Source organism: Lontra canadensis, unplaced genomic scaffold (genome assembly GCF_010015895.1).
Source record: "Lontra canadensis isolate GAN:19392208 unplaced genomic scaffold, GSC_riverotter_1.0 scaffold28, whole genome shotgun sequence".
In the NCBI taxonomy this organism is placed as follows: Eukaryota; Metazoa; Chordata; class Mammalia; order Carnivora; family Mustelidae; genus Lontra; species Lontra canadensis.
In genome coordinates this window covers 20,553,734-20,576,466 of record NW_022631022.1, presented here as the reverse complement: position 1 = coordinate 20,576,466, position 22,733 = coordinate 20,553,734, and the positions used below count along the sequence as shown (strand labels likewise).

Below are 22,733 nucleotides of genomic sequence, written 5' to 3'. Positions count from 1 at the left end.
TAGCTCTAACTCAGGTTAGCATCTATCATTTAAATTACCAAAGCATTGTTTTAAGCAAGAAGTATCACTATTCCTTACAGGCCAGATGAACAAGTTTAAATAGGTGACCTCCTTTTCAGCTCCTTCTCAGATAATTTCAGATAATTATGCAATCACATAAAATTTATAAAATTCATTATTCTATACATTATTCTCTAACTCAAGAGTCCTCATAAAGTGATGATTTTCTAGGAACTAAAGTGATCACAAGATAGCAATGTTATAATAATGCTAGAACAGAAAACTTGAAATCTAATATTCTTCGCTTCTATAAACGTTTCAATTCTACCATAAATTTTGCAAAGTCAGGTTTTTTTAAAGATTTTTATTTATTTGAGAGAGAGAGAGCATGAGCATGCATGTGCACACCCCAGGGGATGGGGTGCAGAGAGAGAAGCAAAGGGAGAAGCAGAGGCAGAAGCAGAGTCCCTGCTGGGCAGGGAGCCCCACATGGGGCTCCATCCCAGGACCCTAAGATCATGACCTGAGCTGAAAGGCAGACATCTAACCAACTGAGCCATCCAGGCACCCAAAAGTTAGTTCTTTTATATTCAATACACATACACAAATTCAAAGAAAAAGCTATCACCAACTCAAGACTTTAATTCTTAATTCTAATACTTCACATGCAAAAATGTTGTAACATTCACCTTACTACAGTATCTGACTGAAAACCATTTTCCAATAAAATCACAGGTGCATTCTGTAATATATTCTAACTGAACTCTTTTCAATAAACTGACAAATACTAGTCATTTTTAATAACCCTGGTGTTATAAAGATGTCAGTAATAAATTAAATACAATAGTTTAAGCATTTTAATCTAAGCATCAGGGTTTGCTATTCAATAAATGACTCTGAAATACTTTATAACATTACAGATATCTATTTCAAACAGAATTTTCATCTAGGTTCTTCCAAGAGACTTACAAAAAACAAAATACATTATTTGCATCCCAAAGTCACAGTGTGCCACCTAGTGCCATAAGGAGATTTTGCAGAGGCTTGTTCAAATACTAAACGTTTCAATAAAAAGCATAACTATCAGTCTTAAGTTAAAGTTTTTATGTTTAACACTTAAAGAATTTGTGATTTAAGTGCATAATTTCTGAGACTTGCTCCTAGATTGGGAAAAAAACAATTTTTTTGACCTATCTGCTAAGGCTAAGAAAATCTAAATAATCTCTACTTTAAGCAATTTTGTTCATAATCCCAAACTGGTTTCAAGCACTATTTATTAAATTTTTGTTTGTACCCCCATTAAAATTACTACTTCTCACAGTTCTTCAAAATACACCTATAATACTACTTGCTCATAAAACTGATTTCCCTTCTTTTTTAAAATGGTTTTTCAACTTTCTAAATAACTAAGCAAAGACTCTTTTTTTAAAATTCCCACTAATAAAGCTCTTCATATTTTTAAGTAGTTCAAAGACAAAATCACCAGTCACTGAACACCAGGAGTACGTTAAAATTCTAAGAGTGGGAGCACTTATACATACTTTTAACAAACCACAAACTTACCTGAGAAACTGAGTAACTGGGACAATTTCCCTAACATAGGATGTGGAGTGGAATTCTGTACAGTAACCTACAATAACTTTGTCAGATCTTACTGATGTTTCACATCTTTCTAAAGGTAAAGTCAAGTCCTAGATGAACTAAGGCTGTCCAGACTATCACAGGGGACAAAAATAAACTTCAACCTTTTATGAGCTACTCTGTTTTGAGATCTCTGTTAGAACAGATACCGAATCTTACTAATTCTATGTCCTAAATATATTTTGAAACTGTAAATCCACTAATACCCTAATCTGAGCCATCATCATGTCAAACATATATTATTATAACCGCTTCTGTGACAGAGACAATAATATGTTCACCAAAACCACTCCATTTTTGTCCTGCTACAAAGCTAGATAATACTTACTGGGCTCTTGCAGCTAGATGGCCATATAACTAAATTCTGCACACTAAAATATAGGCAAAAATAAGATAAGCCATTTGCAGGCCTGGCTTATAAAGAAAATCTCATGCATCATCATTTATATTCTCTCTATCTTTTCTCCCACTTACTGGCCAGATGCAGAGGATCCAAACACAGAACTCTCTAGAAAATGAGTAAAAACAAAAACAAAAAAAAGAGTTGGTTCCTGAATTACAATGTGAAAGGCTGAATACTGAATACATGCACTGAACTATTATATGAATAATAAACTTCCCTTCTGCTTATAAAGGGCTAGGTAATTCAGACCAACCATGCACTTGAGAAAAACTGTAAGAGCTAAAGAAAATTTGTTTTAAAAATCTACTTAAAGCACCAGAAAAAAGTGAAGGAAGCAAGCAATTATAGGGCAAGATCAGGGAACATAAGAAATTTAAAGAGGTGAGTCCAGCAATCAGGGCTGCTTTTGCCCCAGAGGCACCTGGCAATTCCAACAGATACAGCCAAGACAGAAAAAATGAGCAGGGTTTGATAGACTTGCAAAAGTACAGAAACTAAATCTGTCCAGGGCCACCCAGGCATTAGGTTGAAACCTGGAAGTTTCATCCCAAGAATAAGGGTAAACTAGAAATAGATAAGCCCTCACAAAAAAACAGAGCCAATTTTGAATCATTTCAATATCTGGCAGGATTAAACTATGACTGCCAGTGTTCCTAGCCATTGTCACCTCCCACTCATGCTCTCCCTCTTTCAAGTAAATTAAAAAAGAAAATCCTTTTTTTTAAAAAGAAGTAGAGAAAGACAAATACCATATGATTTCATCATATTTGGAATTTAAGAAATGAAACAAATGGACAAAACAAAAGAAACAAACTGAGTAATATATGGAATTGCTGAATCACTATATTATGCACCTAGAACTAATATAATGTTATATAATAACTATGTTGGAATTAAACTAAATTTAAAAAAAGAATAGTAGCTTTATTAATATTGAACAAAGCAGACTTTAAGGCAAGGATTACTGCTAGAGATAGAATGACATTTCATAAGTGTAAAAGGTTCATCAACCAGTGAGTTATAATAATTCTAAATGTGCATCTAATAACATCTAAGGAAAAACTGAAATAGGAAAAAAGCATCATGGAAGATTTTAACATACCTCTTTAAGAAGCTGGCAGAATAAGTAGACAAAAACAGTTAAGTAACAATAGGGAAGACTTGAACAACATAATTAACAAACTTGACATATTTGACATATCCAGAACCCAACATTCAACACTGGTAGAATATACATTCTTTTCAAGTGTATGCTATTTCCCAGACTGTCGATACTGTGGGTCATAAAGCAGGCCTCACTAAACTTCAAAGAATAGAAAGTACCAAAGAGAGATAACCAGAAAAATCCTTGTATGTTTGAAAATTAAGCATTACATTTCTAAATAACTTACAGATCAAAGAAGTCACATCGGAAATTTTAAAATATTTTCCACTGAATCATAATAAAAATATAACACATCAGTACTTATACAGCAGCCAAAGCCATCCTTAAAGGAAAATGTATAGCCATAAAAATGACATAATGACAAAAAGCTAAAAATCAATTATCAGAGTCTCTATTTCAAGAAGCTAGAAAGAACAGCATATTAATTCCAAAAAAAGAAGGAAGTAATAAGCAGCAAAAACCAATAAAATATAAGACAAACATATGATAGTGAAAAATAACAAAACCTAAAATGGGTTATTTGAAAACACTAACAAAAGAATAACCAATATGAGGAATAAAAAAGGAACACCACTACAAATTCTAAAACCTCCAGGCTTTACAAAGATAAAAGGATACTATAGCTAACATATCAACTTATAATATTTGATATTGAAATATTGATACTGAAATATTGTTGACTTAAAAACTATAATCTACCAAATCTTGACATAAAAAGAATCTGAACATTTATTAAAGAAACTGAATCCCACAAAAAGAAAATTCAGAACCAGATGGGTTTCACGGATGAATTCTCCAAACCATAGTAGCAAAAAATTACACTAAATTCTTCTAGAAAAGAAAATAAAAGGAACACAGCTCATTTTATGAGACCTACATAACCTTAATATCAGAACCTAAGAGGATAAAACAAGCAAAGTTAACCACCAGTTCAAACTATTTCAGGAGTAAAGATGTGAAAATAACAAACAAAAACACATTTGTAAATCGAATCCAGGTAAGATATCACAAGTTGAGTTTATTTCAAGTGCAAGGCTGGTTGAACATTTTTAAATCAGTTAATGTAATTACCAAATAAGCAGAATAAAGGAATAAAGCCTTATGCTCATCTCAACAGATGAAAAAAAGCATGTAATAAAAATTTCACAAACTACAACAAATACCATATTTAATGATATAATGTTGAAAGAGACAAGGATGCCCACCATCACCACTTTCATTCAACACTGTACTGAAGGCCCTAGCCTGAGCAATTAGGTGAGCAAAACAGGGAAACAGTGAAAGCACAAAATGAGCCTGACTCAGTTACACTAGAAAGTATAGAAATGCTCAAAGAATAATAGGGACGTACCACAAGAGCCAGGTTGAACGAGCTTCCACCGGCTAAATCTGGGACAATTTGAGCATCAAAATAATAACAGTAACAGATTACAACACCAAATAAAATTTAAAAGTCCAAGAATCTAGATACACAGACAGTTGGGGAGAATGTAAATGTTTTCCTCACAGAACTTTAATAAATGTTACCATCAATGAGTGCTAAAACTAGCAGGTGAATGTTTGATGAGGTACCGCGTACATACACAACCTCAAAGTCTCTCTCAACAAACTACTTATTAATTTCAAAAGAGAAAACACAAACTTTAAACAGAAAAACCAAAACTCTATATTAACCAAGTGATCAAAGATAACATGACCTAAAACAGAGCAAACTGACCATCACCAATCATGTGATACTCTGCCAAAAAATACAAAATCCAACTCTCCAGGCACCTGGGTGGCTCAGTTAGCCAACTCTTGATCTCAGCTCAGGGCTTGATCTCAGGTCGTGAGTTCAAACCCCGTGTTGGGCTCCTCACTGGGTATGGAGCCTATTTAAAAAAAAAGTCTGACTCTAACCAATTAGGGATCACAAAGAGAAACTGAACATAATGGCAACAAAACAGATGGCTGAAACAAGGGAAGAAAAGCAATCAAATCCTTGGTGACACTGTTGAGCACATGCTACTGAAAGCACACTAACATAGTGTTCCTTCTAGCCCAACTAAAACCTACTGGTCTTTCAAGTCTCAATTTAAAAAGTAACTCTCTCAAAATGAAGTCTTTTAAACCCCAGACTTAGCCAGGACCACTTTTATATGCTCAAACCAATCTGTACTCTTTTGCAGTACAACTCACAATTACATTTTAAATCATTTGATTACATATTTACCATCTGTCTTCCCCCATGAACAATGAATAATTGGCATGACAAAGAAATCATGAATGACTAAAGTATATCATGAATAAATGAACAACATCATTGGGAAATGAGGTATTCAACATAAATCCATAACTAAAGTTTGCCCTGCTAAGCACAAATTTTTTCCATTTTACCATTTTGGATAAAATCTCTGAATCATACGTCTCTGACTTTTAAGTGGAAGCTACTAAAGGAACTTCCTCTTTTCTTGGTACTTCTGGGTTATCACTATGAACAACTTTTTATGATATTATAATATGCCTCAGGAGCTGTAGAAGTACAGAGGATGGTACCTGTAAGATAAATGGGCCCAGACCAAAGTGCTTTTTAGACCTTTTAAGTTCTTTACTTCCTGATGATTGGGCAAAACACAAAAGCTTAATTTTCAATTATTTTCTCTTCTGATCCAGGTATCAGCTTTCAATTCTTACTTGTTAGAATTACAGGAATGTTACTACTATGGTTCTGAATAGGAAGTTCAAGAATTCTACAAGCACAGTGAATAGACTTTCACTGTATGAATTATCTGTTATGGATGATCACAGGCATTTTTAAATTACTCTTGGGTTTTTGGCCACCTTCCTTAAAGTCACGGTTGGCAGACTAGCAGTGCTTTACTACACTTTGCCCATTAGAGTTGTTTAAAAAGAAGACAAATCAATAGGAAATACTATGAAGCAGTAAAAGAAAATGAAGATCTCTGATGCTATATGGTATGCTGCAAAGATACTAAATGAAAAAGAGATGTAAGGAAAGGAGGACAAAAAAAACTAAGGTTAGTGTTTAAGGTAGATCGATTACTTACCATCATTCTTTAATTCCCTTGTATGCCAAGAAGTTCATTTAGCACATAAACCCCTGAGGTGTGACTCCTACAATAAAATATATATATATGTATATATATATACTCTCAGTCATAACATTGTCAAAAATGTTTATACTTAAAAAAGATCAAGTCTCATCACCACAAGTTTGTCATCATATTAAACAACAACAACAACAAAAAATTGCTCCTTTATACTGCCTATTTGGATATAATATAGCAAATTTTAAATATTCTATACTGAATAATACCTTAATGCTCTCTCTCCCAAAATTTTTTAAGTTAAATAGAAGAAAATCACTGTTAATTACATGAATAGTCTGTGAGATCTCAATGCGGAATTTTTTTTACTACCATCTATATAGTGCACACAACACACATACAGTATATCCTTCACAAATACGTGCTTAATTGAAACAAGTTTCATAAAGTAATCTTTATCCCTATTGTGTGAGATGCATGCTGATATATCTTTCTGTTTTTCAAATGCTGCTTTCATTAAATTGATTTAAGACCCACTAATGAATGACTACTAGTATACAAAACATTATAACCTCTTTCTAGGAACTTTCGAAAACTGAGATTTTATCAGAATATTTTAATTACTATTACAAAAGCCTCCACATAGAACAGATCTTACTTTTCAGGATATCAACATAAGGTAGCCAAACCTTTACTCAAAGAAACCCAAAGCAGAAACCTAGATAGAACACAAAGCGCCAGAGATACTGCTATAAAGAATGTCCTGACCCTATAATGAATGAAGAAAAGCAGCAGTTAGAACCTAGGTGCTTCTAGGATGAGAGCCTAGTGAATTTCCATTGCTAAGTGAATTTAATCCTTTTAAAATGCAGTACCTCAAATGAAAACAAATGTCTACATAAAAACTTATACCCAAGTATTCATAGCAGCATTATACATAATGGCCAAAAGTGGAAACAACCCAAATGTCCATCAAATGATGGATAATTAAAATCTGGTATATCCATACAATGGATTAATATTGGGCCATAAAAAGGAATAAGGTACTTATACATGATACAACATGGAGGCACCTTAAAAACATTATGCTAAAAAAAAAAAAAAAAAGATTATGCTAAGTGAAAGAAGCCAGTCACAAAAGACAGTATATTATATAATTTATAGGTAATGCCCAGAATAGGCAAATCCATAGAGTCAGAAAATAGATTATTGGCTGTCTAGGGTTAGGGAGTTGGAGAAAAAAGGGAATGACTGCTAATGAGGATAGAGATTCTTTTGGGGATGATGAAATGTTCTAAAATTCAGTATGGTGATGGTTGCACAACTCTGTAAATATGCTAAAAAAACTTTTTTTAAATGCCTGAATTGCAGGCACCTGGGTGGCTCAGTCAGCTAAGTGTCTGCCTTGGGCACAAGTCATGATCTTGAATTGAGTCCCATGTCGGGCTCCCTGCTCAGCGGGGAGCCTGCTTCTCCCTCTCCCTCTCCAGCTCCCCCTACTTGTGCTCTTGTGTGCTCTCTCTCTCTCCCCCTACCTCCCTCTCTCTGTCAAATGAATAAATAAATAAATCTAAAAAAATTTTTAATGGCGAAATTGTATTGTGTATGAACTATATCTCAATTAACTGCTCTGTTTTTACATGCAGTGTCTCTGTTCACAACTCTCTAATTCCTCTCCATCTCGGAGTAAAAGCCAAATCCTGACAGTAGCCTACCATACTCATACCACTCTAACCACACCTCAACTCCTCTCCTCTTTGGTGTTCATTCTACTCCAGCCACACTGGCTTCTTTATGTTCCCCAAAATGCCAGACACACACCTGCCTCAGGGCTTTATGCTTATTGGATACTTATTTGCAACACTCAAGATTTACTCCCTTCGCTCACATGTCACTTCCTCAGTGAGGCCTTCTCAAACACTCTATTATTGCAACCCATTCAAGGGTGCCTGGCTGGCTCAGTCAGCAGAGCATGCAACTCTTGATCTCAGGGTTGTTGAGTTTGAACCCCACGTTGGGTGTAAAGATTACTTTAAAAAGGTAAAATGGGGGGAGGAGTCAAGACGGCAGAGGAGTAGCAAGCTGAGATGACATCAGGTAGCAGGATTTCAGCTAGATAGTTATCAAACTGTCCCAAACACCTACAAATCCAACAGGAGATCAAAGAGAAGGAGAACAGCAATTCTAGAAAAAGAAAATCGACCACTTTCTGAAAGGTAGGACCTGCAGAGAAGTGAATCAGAAGCATCAGGAAGATAGACTGGAGGGTGAGGAGCCAGCTCCAGTCAAGCAGTGGAACAACGGACCACAAAATCAGAAGTCTTTTTTTTTAGAAGTCTGCTCCACTGAGGGGCATCACTCCAAAGGCTAAGTGGGGGTGAAGCCCTCGCAGGGACAGCGTGGTCTCAGGTCCCGCGGGATCACAGAAGGATCAGGGGTGTCTGAGGGTAGCAGAGCTCACAGGTATTAGAGCAGGGAAGCCGGCTACAGAAATGGAACCAAGGAGTGAGCTCTCAGCTTAGGGTTACCTTAAACTGTGATCTGCAGCACAATGCAGAACCCTCTTTGAGCAGGGACCCCACGAGTGGCAGACCCGGAGAGACTCACTGGAAGAGCAGAGCGACAGGAATCTGCTGGGTTTGGAGACTCCAAATGGGGCTGTGTGCCAGAGACAGAAACACTCGGTCACAGGCCGATTGAGCTGGGAGCACAGCCGGAGACCAGGGAGACGGGAGTGATTGAGTGCTTTTCTCCAAGGGTGCACTGAGGAGAGGGGCCCTGAGCTCTTCGCTCCTCTGGGCCAGAGATTGGGAGGCCGCCATTTTCCTTCCCATCCTCCAGAGCTCTACAGAAAGCGTTCAAGGGAACAAAAGTTCCCGAGAGCAAACCGAGCAGATTACTTAGCCCAGCCCCTGGCAAGGGCAGTGCAATTCCACCTCAGGCAAAAACACTTGAAAATCACTACAACAGGCCCCTCCCCAGAAGATCAACAAGAAATCCAGCCAAGACCAAACTCACTGATCAAGAAGAACAGCAGAATTCCAGAGGAGGGGAAAGCAAAGCATGGAATTCATGGCTTTCTCCCCATGATTCTTTAGTATTGCAAAGTTAATTAAATTTTTTTTATTTTATTTTTTTCTTATTCTAATTTTTTTTAGCTTTTACTTTTTCCTCTTTTAACATTTTTTAACTATCTTATCTTAACAATACCTTTCTTAAAAAAAATCTTTTGAACCTTTATTATTATAGTCATATTTTATCATTCATTGAATTTAACTTTATCTTTTGTATACACATAGGGTTTATTTTTCTAAAAATTTTTGGGACACAACTTCTTCTAATAGATCAAAATATACCCTAAATCTAGCACAGGGTTTGTTCTAGTCTCCAGCCTGAGCAAATTTTCTCCACTTTCTTTTTCTTTCTCGTCCCAACCAACTTACCTTATCAATTCCTTTTTAGAAATTTTTAAAAATTTTTATCTTTACAGTCATACTCCATCCCTTCATCGTGTTTACCCTTATTTGTGTGTGTGTGTGTGTGTGTGTGTGTGTGTTTCTTTCTTTAAAATTTTGGGAGGTAGTTTCTTCTAAAAGACCAAAATACTCCCAAAATCAAGCGGGTGGCTCTGTTCTATTCACTGATCTAATATATATATATATACCTTTTTCATTTTCTTTTTAAACTTCTTTTTATCCCCTTTCTTCTCCCCATGATTTGGGGTCTCTTCTGATTTGGTTACTGCACATTTTTTCTGGGGCCTTTGCCACCCTTTTAGTATTTTATTCTCTTGTTCATATATTCTTATCTGGATAAAATGACAAGACAGAAAAACTCAACACAAAAAGAAGAACAAAAGGCAGTAGCGAATGCTAGGGACCTAATTAATACGGACATTGGTAATATGTCAGATCTAGAGTTCAGAATGATGCTAGCTGGGCTCAAAAGAGGCATGGAAGATATTAAAGAAAACCTGTCCAGAGAAACAAAAGCCCTTTCTGGGGAAATAAAAGAACTAAAATCCAGCCAAGCTGAATTTAAAAAGCTATTAATGAGGTGCAACCAAAAATGGAGGCTCTTACTGCTAGGATATATGAGTCAGAAGAGATAATTAATGATATAGAAGACCAAATGGTGGAGAATAAAGAAGCTGAGCAAGAGAGAGGCAAACAACTACTGGACCACAAGGGGAGAACTAAAGAGGTAAGTGATACTGTAAAATGAAATATTAGAATAATTGGGATTCTAGAAGAAGAAAGAGAGAGGGGGGCAGATGGTATATTGGAGCGAATTATTGTCGAGAATCTCCCTAATATGGCAAAGGGAACAAGCTTCAAAATCCAGGAGGTGCAAAGAATCCCCCTCAAAATAAATAAGAATAGGTCCACGCCCTGTCTTCTAATAGTCAAACTTACAAGTCTTAGTGACAAAGAGAAAATCCTGAAAGCAGCCTGGGACAAGAAGTCTGTAACATACAATAGTAAATATATTAGATTGGCAGCAGACTTATCCACAGAGACCTGGCAGGCCAGAAAGAACTGGCATGATATATTCAGAGCACTAAACGAGAAAAACATGCAGCGGAGAATACTATATCCAGCTAGGTTAACATTGAAAATAGGAGAGATAAAAAGCTTCCAGGACAAACAAAAACTAAAAGAGTTTGTAAACACCAAACCAGCTCTATAGGAAATATTGAAAGAGGTCCTCTAAGCAAAGAGAGAGCCTAAAAGTAGTAGACCAGAAAGGAACAGAGACAATATACAGTAACAGTCACCTTACAGGCAATACAATGGCACTAAATTTATATTTTTCAGTAGTTACCCTGAATGTAAATGGACTAAATGCCCCAGTCAAAAGACACAGGGTATCAGAATGGATAAAAAAACAAGACCCATCAACCTGTTGTCTGCAAGAAACTCATTTTAGACCCAAAGACACCTCCAGATTTAAAGTGAGGGGGTGGAAAGCAATTTACCATGCTAATGGACATCAAAAGAAAGCTTGAGGCAGGGGGGTAATCCTTACATCAGATCAATTAGATTTTAAGCCAAAAACTATAATAAGAGATGAGGAAGGGCACTATATCATACTCAAAGGGTCTGTCCAAAAAGAAGATCTAACAATTTTGAATATCTATGCCCCTAACATGGGAACAGCCAACTACATAAACCAATTAATAATAAAATCAATGAAACACAGCGACAATAATACAATAATAGTAGGGGACTTTAACACCCCCCTCACTGAAATGGACAGATCATCCAAGCAAAATATCAACAAGGAAATAAAGACCTTAAATGACACACTGGAGCAGATGGACATCACAGATATATTCAGAACATTCCATCCCAAAGCAATAGAATACACATTCTTCTCTAGTGCACATGGAACATTCTCCAGAACAGATCACATCCTGGGTCACAAATCAGGTCTCAAACAGTACCAAAAGACTGGGATCATTCCCTGCATATTTTCAGACCACAATGCTCTGAAGCTAGAACTCAATCACAACAGGAAATTTGTAAAGAACCCAAATACATGGAGGCTAAAGAGCATCCTACTAAAGAATGAATGGGTCAACCAGGAAATTAAAGAAGAAAAAATTCACGGAAACGAATGATAATGAAAACACAACTGTTCAAAATCTGTGGGACACAGCAAAGGCAGTCCTGAGAAGAAAATATAGAGCGACACAAGCCTTTCTCAAGAAATAAGAAAGGTCTCAAATAAACACCCTAACCCTACGCTTTAAGGAGAACAGCAAAGAAAGCCTAAACCCAGCAGGAGAAGAGAAACCACAAAGATCAGAGCAGAAATCAATGAAATAGAAACAAAAAAAACAACAGAACAAATCAACGAAACTAGGAGCTGTTTTTTTTTAAGAATTAATAAGACTGATAAACCCCTGGCCAGGCTTATCAAAAAGAAAAGAGAAAGGACCCAAATAAAATCATGAATGGAAGAGGAAAGATCACAACCAACACCAAAGAAATATAAACAATTATAAGAACATATTATGAGCAACTCTACACCAGCAAATTTGACAATCTGGAAGAAATGGATGCATTCCTAGAGACATATAAACTACCACAACTGAACCAGGAATTAATAGAAAACCTGAACAGACCCATAACCAGTAAGGAGATTGAAGCAGTCATCAAAAATCTCCCAACAAACAAGATCCCAGGGCCAGATGGCTTCCCAGGGGAATTCTACCAAGCATTTAAAGAATTAATTCCTATTCTCCTGAAACTGTTCCAAAAATAGAAATGGAAATAAAACTTCCAAACTCATGTTATAAAGGCCAGCACTACCTTTATCCCAAAACCAGACAAAGACCCCATCAAGAAAGAGAATTACAGACCAATATCCTTGATGAACACAGATGCGAAAATTCTCACCAAAATACTAACCGATAGGATCCAACAGTACATTAAAAGGATTATTCACCACAACCAAGTGGGATTTATTCCAGGGCTGCAAGGTTGGTTCAACATCTGCAAATCAATCAATGTGATACAATACATTAATAAAAGAAAGAACAAGAACCATATAATACTCTCAGTAGATGCTGAAAAAGCATTTGACAAAGTACAGCAACCTTTGAAGAGTGTAGGGACAGAGGGTACATACCTCAATATCATCAAAGCCATGTAGGAAAAACCCACAGCAAGTATCATTCTCAAAGGAGAAAAACTGAGAGCTTTTCCGCTAAGGTCAGGAACACGGCAGGGATGTCCATTATCACCACTGCTATTCAACATAGTACTAGAAGTCCTAGCCTCAGCAATCAGATAACAAAAAGAAATAAAATGCATCCAAATCGGCAAAGAAGTCAAACTATCATTCTTTGCAGATGATATAATACTTTATGCAGAAAACCAAAAGACTCCACTCCTAATCTGATATAATACTTTATGCAGAAAACCAAAAGACTCCACTCCTAATCTGCTAGAACTCATACAGGAATTCAGTAAAGTGTCAGGATATAAAATCAATGCACAGAAATCAGTTGCATTTCTCTACACCAACAACAAGATAGAAGAAAGAGAAATTAAGGAGTCAATCCCATTTACAACTGCACCCAAAACCATAAGATACCTAGGAATAAACCTAACCAAAGAGGCAAAGAATTTGTACTCAGAAAACTATAAAGTACTCAAGAAAGAAATTGAGGAAGACACAAAGAAATGCAAAAAAGTTCCATGCTCATGGATTGGAAGAACAAATATTGTGAAAATGTTTATGCTACCTAAAGCAATCTACACGTTTAATGCAATCCCTATCAAAATACCATCCATTTTTTTTTCAAAGAAATGAAACAAATAATCCTAAAATTCATATGGAACCAGAAAAGACCTTGAATAGCCAGAGGAATGTTGAAAAAGAAAGCCAAAGTTGGTGGCATTACAATTCCAGACTTCAAGCTCTATTACAAAGCTGTCATCAAGACAGTATGGTACTGGCACAAAAACAGACACACAGATCAATGAAACAGAATACAGAGTCCAGAAATAGACCCTCAACTCTATGGTCAACTAGTCTTTGACAAAGCAGGAAAGAATGTCCAATGGAAAAAAGACAGTCTCTTCAACAAATGGTGTTGGGAAAATTGGACAGCCACATGCAGAAAAATGAAACTGGACCATTTCCTTACACCACACACAAAAATAGCTTCCAAATGGATGAAAGACCTCAATGTGAGACAGGAATCCATCAAAATCCTTGAGGAGAACATAGGCAGCAACCTCTTTGACCTCAGCCGCAGCAACTTCTTCCTGGAAACATCGCCAAAGGCAAGGGAAGCAAGGGCAAAAGTGAACTATTGGGACTTCATTAAGATCAAAAGCTTTTGCACAGCAAAAGAAACAGTCAACAAAACCAAAAGACATATTTGCAAACGATATTTGCAAACAACATATGAGATAAAGGGCTAGTATCCAAAATCTGTAAAGAACTTATCAAACTTAACACCCAAAGAACAAATAATCCAATCAAGAAATGGGCAGAGGACATGAACACATATTTCTGCAAAGAAGACATCCAGATGGCCAACAGACACATGAAAAAGTGCTCCATATCACTTGGTATCAGGGAAATACAAATCAAAACCACAATGAGATACCACCTCACACCAGTCAGAATGACTAAAATTAACAAGTCAGGAAAGGAGAGATGCTGGCGAGGATGTGGAGAAAGGAGAACCCTCCTACACTGTTGTTGGGCATGTAAGCTGGTGCAGCCACTCTGGAAAACAGTATGGAGGTTCCTCAAAAAGTTGACAACAGAGCTATCCTACAACCCAACAACTGCACTACTGGGTATTTACCCTGAAGATAGAAATGTAGGGACCCAAAGGGGAAGGTACACACGAATATTTATAGCAGCAATGTCCACAATAGCCAAACTATGAAAGGAACCTAGATGTCCATCAACAGATGAATGAATAAAGAAGATGTGGTATACATATACAGTGGAATACTAAGCAGCCATCAAAAGAAATGAAATCTTGCCTTTTGCGATGATGTGGTTGGAACTAGAGGGTATTATGCTGAGCAAAATAAGTCAATCAGAGAAAGACAACTATCACATGATCTCCCTGATATGAGGAAGTTGAGTGGCAAAGTGGGGGGTCTGGCGGGTAAGGAAGGAAAAAATGAAACAAGATGGGATCGGGAAGGAGACAAACCATAAGAGACTCTTAATCTCACAAAACAAACTGAGGGTTGCCAGGGGGAGGGGGGTAGGGAGAAGGTGGTTGGTTTATGGACATTAGGGAGGGTTTGTGCTATGGTGAGTGCTATGAAGTGTGTAAACCTGGCGATTCCCAGACCTGTATCCCCAGGCCTAATAATACATCATATATTAATTAAAATTTTAAAAAAAAAAGAGGAATTGTTTTCTGAAGCAATGGTAATAACAGAGATGATCTGTAAGAGGCTCAAAACTAATATGCTCAGAATGATAAAGAGAAAAGACTTAAAAAGACAGAAAGAGGCTTGGTCTCCAATAGTATTATTAAAAAGCAGAATGTCTGACAGAAAGTACTTCCTCTGGACTTCTTATTATTTGGGAAAAATAAAGCTTTATTTGTAAAATGTCAAAAAAAAAAGGTAAAATAAAATCTTTAAATAAAATATCAACCTATTTATCCTGATTCCCACCCTTGACACTCCCTATCCCACTTCTCTAGAGCATTTATCACATTATTTACTTAATTGGTATACTGTCCATCTCTCCTTACAAGACCATAAGCTTCATGGTGTTTGTTGGTTTTGATACTGCTATAGTTTCAAGACCTAAAACAGTGCCTGGCACTGACTAAGCATTAAATACTTATTTACTAATAAATAAAGCTCATTATAAAGAATACTTGCTTACCAAATTGCTTTGCTCTCACCCTTCTACATATCCAAAGCCTTCCAATTGTTTCAGATCAACTCAAAAGTCATCTTCAAAAAGCCTATTCTGACATCCCCAGCTGACAGAGATCTTCTACATCTGAATTTCCAGACCATTTCAGCTGTATTCTTTACTTAAAGCATGAAATAGAGCAGACAGTATATAAGACATTGGAATCAACCAAATCACTGGCTATGTGACTTTGAGAAGTCATTTAATCTCTTTGAGTATCAGTATTCTCATCTATAAAGATGAAGAGGTTAAAAAGGCTATGTCCTCATTTTTCCAAAATAGATATACAAATAGCTAGTAAGAACATGAGAAGATGTTGAACATCATTAGTCATTACAGATATACAAAGCACAACCACAGTAAGATACCCCTTCACACCCATTAGGATGGCTATAATCCAAAAGACAAACAATAACAAGTATCGGAGGGGATGTGGAAAAACTAGAGGCAACATACACAGCTTTTGGGGAATGTAATATGCTGTAGCTGGTTTTGTAAATAGTCTGGCAGTTCCTCAAAAACTTAAACAGAGTTACTATATGACCCAGCAATTCCATTCCTAAGTATATACCCAAGAGAAATGAAAACATGTCCACAGAAAAACTTACAAATGTTTATAGCAGCACTATTCATAATATTCAAAAAGTAAAACAATCCAAATGTCCATCAACTAATGGATAAATAGAATATGGCATATCCACACAATAAAATATCATTCAGACATAAAAGACATGAAGTTTCTGAAAAAGTCAAAACTATGGAGACAGGGAAAAGATCAAGTGTTTTAGTGGTTACGAAGAAGGAGGGATAAATAGAACACAAAGAATTTTCAGGGCAGTGCAAGTATTCTTTATGATACTATAATGGTGGACACAATACATGTCATTACACATTTGTCCAAACCCATAAATATAACACCAAGAGTAAATACAAATGTTAACTACAGACTTTGGTGTGATAGGGGCTTGTCAATGTAAGTTAAATCAATTTTAACAAATGTACCACTCTGGTGGGGGATGTTGATAAAAGGGAAAGCTATGGGGGCACCTCAGTGCCTCAGTGGGTTAAGCCTCTGCCTTCGGCTCAGGTCATGATCTCAGGGTTCTGGGATCAGGCCCCATATCGGGCTCTCTCCTTGGCGGGGAGCCTGCTTCCCCCCTGTCTCTCTCTGCCTGCCTTTCTGCCTACGTGTGATCTGTCAAATAATAAACTCTTTAAAAAAGGGCGGGGGGAGCTATGCATAAGTGGAGGCAGGGAGGATATGTACTTTCTTCTCCATTTCTCTGTGACCCTAAAACTGCCCTAAAAAATTAAAAGTATTGAAAAGGTAGTACTGATACATGCTACAAGTTGAATACGGAAAACACTATGCTAAATGAAGAAGCCAGGCACAAAAGACCACATATTATGTGATTCTATTAATATGAAATGCCAGAATAGGCAAATCCACAGAGAAAAGAAAAAGTAGATGAGTGGTTGCCTAGGGCTGGTGAAGGAAATAGGATGGAGAAGCAAGGGAGGTCAGGAACGGGGAATGGCTGTTACGAGGTTTTATATAGGGGTTTTGAAAATGTTCTAAAGTTAATTGTGGTGATGGTTATGCAAATCTGTGAATACACTAAAAACCACTGAAGTATACAAGTTAGTGGCTGAATTTTATGGTATGTGAAATATATCTCAATAAAGCTATTCAAAAAAAAACTTAATACCTAATCCAGAACTTCCAAAATTTTAAGCATTCAGTTATTACTTTCATATTTGCCATAACTACCACCTATATTATTATTTATAAAATATTTTTCTCTAAATAAAACGTTTACTTATATTTTAAAAGAAAATTTATAATACTACCATAAACAGTTAATGTAAAAGATGGATATGGCAAATATTGGCAGTGCTATTCAAATAAATTAATTTTAAGAAGAAACTCTAGGCTACAGCAAAACAATGGGAAAACAGAAAATAGAGCACATAACAACAACAACAACAAAACAAGTCAGTAAACAGGGAACAGACACTAGGATTGACCAGGCCAGAGATTTCGGAACAATCTGGGGCCAGTGATAAACTGAAGTCTCACTTGTCCTAGCCTGCCCTACAGTCCCATAAAGTCTGTGGAGACACCTGAGAGTGCTACATTTGGCAATGGGCAGATTGGTTCCAATGCCAGGAAAGGCCTGCCTCTCTTCTTTACCTGAGTTTAGGTACACGGGTCCTGAAAAGGCAAAAAGTAAATGGCAGGCCCAAAATAGTAGAAGCCTGCTAGTAACTCTAAAAAATTCAGGCCCATCTAACAGAAGCCAGGATAGTACATCTATGAATTGTTCTCATGTTTGCCAGTAAATTCTAGAAAAACTGGAGTTGGCAAAATCCAATGTTCACAAAATCTATCACTCAATGTTCTGGCATTTTCTGAAATTGAAGAAAATGTGAATATTTCCCTGAGTCTGGTACTTAAACAATTGTCAAAAACTATCTCAAAAACTATCAGTAATTGTTCACATCTTTGCTGAGTGGAAAATAAATGTATTATGGTAAAATAAGTACTCTGAAGAACACCACAGACATTTTATAATTCCAAACTGTTTAATGAATTTTTCAATTTTCACACTCCCATATATACTACCATGAATAAATCAACCAGGAGGCATTTATCTTCTCCCATGAACCTGGCATGCCTCTTTGAAAACACCAAACTACTTTTCTTTTGCAGTACTATATTAAACAAGCCTAACACAAACTGAAATCTTTAAAAATCAAATATGTCTGAGATTTGCTTCAAAACAATGAAGGGGTGTTAGCTTTTATAAGATAAGACTGTCCATGTGTACATAATTACTGAATAGAGAGACTGATACATAGCAATTAATTCTACTATTCTAATCCATGTTTTCAAATTATATAATGAACTTATCGATGCGGGGGGGGAAAGGCAAAAGAAAAATTAAATTTCCTTACTACCTATAGCCCATTGACAAGTCCTTAAAACAGGCAGAGTGACATTCCTCTAGTGACTCGGCTGCCTTGATGTTACTACTTTGCTAAGGCAAAAAGCAATCTTAACCCGACCCTCCAGGTTCCTGTAAGTCTACTTTAATATATAGAAATTTCTTTGGAAACTTCCTTTATCTCAACTCCTCAAGATACACGTTGGCAATCATCTCCCAAGCATATGACCCACCAATATACATCTGAAGGGTCTCACTACTAGGGTTTTACTAAACAATAATAAAGGACTTTTTCCCAACAATAGCTAGCCCCCTCAAGGTCCTGGAAAACTTGCTTCCAAAATTCCTTAGAGACTTGCACTATCCCTAACCCCGACCCCCAGCTTTAAAGTATATAATGGGCCACTCCTCATGACCCCAGTGCAGCTCTTTCTGCCCATGGGTCCTGTCCCACACTTTACTAAAACCAAATTTTTGTCCCCAAAGACATCTCAAGAATTCTTTCTTGGCTGTTGGCTTTGAACCCTAATGTCTTTCCTACATCACTTACTACTTTAAGAAATTATTTAAAAGTAGTCATTAGGGCACCTGGGTGGCTAGTCTGTTAGGCGACTGCCTTCAGCTCAGGTCATGATCCTGGAGTCCTGGGATCGAGTCCCACTTTAGGCTCTCTGCTCAGCCGGGAGTCTGCTTCTCCCTCTGACTCTCCCCTTCTCATGCTCTCTCTCCTCTCATTCTCTCTCTCTCAAATAAATAAAAATCTTTTAAATAAATAAATTAAAATAAAATGTAGTCATTATTTTAGCAAAACTTCATGAAATCTTTAGTTCCATGTCCAGAGTAAATAAAGTCTTTCTATATATCATCTCCTCTTAATAATTTTTTAAGGTGGCTCCACCGGTGAACTGCAGGTCTTTTTGCTGTTTATACCCCATAAGATGTACTGTCAAAGCCAAACGTATTTGTGAAAAAGGTTATCATCCAAGCACAAAACTATAAACAGATATTTATTAATTACTGAGTTATTCAAGCCATTTAGTTATCACTTCTACAATTTCAGAAATGCCAATTTCACAATGGATATCAGATTGCACCAATAGAGAGAATTCTGTTTAACTTCCCACTAAATACCACCACAACTTTCTAAACGTTTAAAGAATGTTCACATGTGATACCCAAATAATTTTTTTTCTCCTTTAAGACAGAATCTCAAGCCCCTTCCATCTTATCTTTAAAACATTCCTGAAAGTGGTTAAGTGAAGGTATTAATAACATTAATATCAAATCAAACTTTTAATGATTATTAAGTATCTATGAAGCCCTAAGGACATTTTTAAAGCCTGTTTAAAACACTAATCCTTTGAACCCTAGTCACCAAAATAATTTATAAATCCATTTATATAGTAACATTGATTATGCTTCCACATAATCCACCAGGCAGACTGACCAAAAGTGGTTAACTATAGAGAATAAAAAAGTACAGCACAGGGGAGAGGGGAGAAAGAAAAAGCAAGCATTTGTTGAGAGCAGACTATGGGGGAGGAGCAGTTCTTAATCCTTCACAGACACCTCATTTACCTGCTATCAACAAACATATCAGGTGAACGATATTATCTCTATTTTACAGATGAGGAAATCAAGACTCAGAAAAATTTAGTAATCTTCCAAAGGACAAGTAGTGAGTGAGGCTCGGATTCAAACTCTCATCAATTTGCCTTCAATACCATCATTATCACACGTCCTCCCACAAAGAAACTTTCCAAATAATATTAAAAATGGACTCTGAGTAATTAAACTATTAATTCCTTAAAAATGAAATCTTGCCATTTGCAACGACATGGATGGAACTGAAGTGTATTACACTAAGCAAAATAAATCAGTCCAAGAAATACAAATACCGTATGATTTCACTCATATGTGGGATTTAAGAAGCAAAACAGATGAACATAGGGGAAGGGAAGGAAAAACAAAATAAGATAGAGAGGAAGGCAAACCATAAAAGATTCTTTAATATAAGGAAGAAACTGAGGGTTACTGGAGGGTGGGTGGGTGGAGGGATGGGGAAACTGGGTGATGGGCACTAGGAGAACACTTGATGTAATGAGCACGGGGTGTTATATGAAACTGATGGATTACTAAATTCTACCCCTGAAACTAATACTACACTATATGTGAACTAACTTGAATTTAAAGAAAATCTCGAACTAAAAATAAAATAAAATATTAATTCCTTAGTGAATATTATTCAGATCATTTCCATATGTGGCATAAATCAATCTGCATCCAACACATTTTGAGGAAAAGTCATAGTTAGGAAAAAATACAAGGGCCGGAACACCAATATAAATCAGAGCGGGATAATGGTCGGATTACCAACCCTAGGTCTGAAAGCATCATCCCAGATCAACCATTTACCAGCGGGTGACCCTGGGGCAAGTCGTAATGTCTCTGAACCTCAGTTTCCCCATTCTTATGAGAATGAAATAGTTAATGTTGGTGAAATCAATGTGTAAACTGCAACGAATTATAATACATACAAATAACTGCTATCTGTTCGTCAAGATGACTATAATGAATAGCTATGTTCATGGAAAATATCTTGGCACAAACAGAATGAGGGATACAGTCCACCAGCAACAGGAAGCCGCTCTCAGGCAGGCAGCCCCATCTCAGGGAGAGCCACTTGACAGCAGCAGGTGCTCAGAGAATCAGTTTTCTGTCCGCTTTCTAAAAATCCCTCACTCACTGGCGGGCGGTGGGGTGGGGTGGGGGGAGGTAGGCGCGAATGGAGTGGTAGGAAAGGAGCACTAACAGAGGTAGAAGGCTGGGTCCTATTACTCCCAGGTGCGAGGCACTGGTTCAACTCTTCACCCCTCTAGGCCCCAGTTTATGCATTTGTAAGACGGAGAGCCCATTCCCGCCCTGCCTCCCTGGCAGAACTAAGACCCAAATCATCGAGCAGGGAAAGCGTGGTAAACCCTGCGGAGAATGAGATGATGATGGCGATCACCTGTCAGATAAAGGGCCTCTGGGAGTCTCCTCCCGGAGCCCCTTGCAGTTTGGACATTCCAGAAGCCTCGACAAGCGCGCGGCCGCGCACCCCATGAAGGGGTGAGCAGTCCCCTGCCCACCCCCCGGCCCGTGGGGTGCACAGGGTCCCACGTCCCTCACACCCCAGCTGAACCCACTGGGCAGGCCGAGAGCCTGCCCACCGTCGCCCCCCAGGCCTACTGAGGGGAACCCCCGGCCCTCCTTGGCAGCCGCGGCTCCCCTCCCCCAGCACTGATCGCTGCCCCTCTCGCCCGCACTCCCAGGTAAGGGAAAAGGGTGAAGGGGTGTACCCGCCGCCATTTTGTCCCTTGGACCCCGCAACGCATTCCGCCGACCAGCGCCCCAGCCCAGGCCTTCCCCGGTCTGCGCTTCGCGCGCCCCTCGCGGACACTCACCCCCGGCCTCCCTGCGCAGTTCGGGGCGGCTCCGAGCGTCCCGCCGGGAAAGGGGCGGGGCGGGGAGGGGCAGCAGCGGAGGGGCGGGGCGGGGCGGCTGCCCGGTGTACCACGTGACTCCCAGCCTTGGCCGCGAGGCTCCGCGCCTCTCGCCTCGGCCGCCCGCGCGCAGGCGCAGCCGGGTTTGCGCCGTCGGTCCGGCAGGCGGGAGACTGGGCGGTTGTTAGATTTCCTTGTCGCGGCGCCGCTGCTTCCCGGGATATCTTCCCCTCCGTGGGCTGCACTCGCATCGTTGCTTTTAGCCACAATCTTGGATTCAGTCCCATTCCTCCGCCCGTCTCACCACCAGTTAGTCCCAGAGATTGACGACCTAGAGGGCCGCCCCACAAAAATCTGTACTTGTGAAAAGGCTTTGAGCACAGCTTACCCTCCGCCGTGAAGCTTTATTCGTCCCTTCTTGTATGCCAGCCGTGAAAGGCTCAGAGTACAAAGACCCAACAAGTGCGTTTTCTCTACCTCAAAAACAAAGTAAACACACGAACGGTGTTTAAATCACAGTTCTGAACAAACAGAAAAGAGACTCGAGGCAGACCATAATTGTCAAATGAATATTCCACATCACTTTTCATCCACCCGGGAAGCTCAGACTCAACCTTTCCCTATCCC

General features: G+C 38.2%; 1 protein-coding gene across 2 annotated transcripts in view; it reads right to left on the bottom strand.

Moving 5' to 3' along the window:
• Positions 1 to 22,145, bottom strand: part of SCAPER (S-phase cyclin A associated protein in the ER) — a 460,910-nt gene extending 438,765 nt beyond the window's left edge. For both annotated transcript variants that reach the window (XM_032865126.1, XM_032865127.1), the window contains exons 1-2: positions 22,068 to 22,145; positions 6,257 to 6,323 (exon numbers count right to left, since the gene is read on the bottom strand). In XM_032865126.1, the coding sequence (XP_032721017.1) occupies positions 6,257 to 6,262 (6 nt within the window). In that variant the 5' untranslated portion in view covers positions 6,263 to 6,323; positions 22,068 to 22,145. The remainder of the gene's footprint in view (positions 1 to 6,256; positions 6,324 to 22,067) is intronic.
• Positions 22,146 to 22,733: the final 588 nt, after the last annotated feature.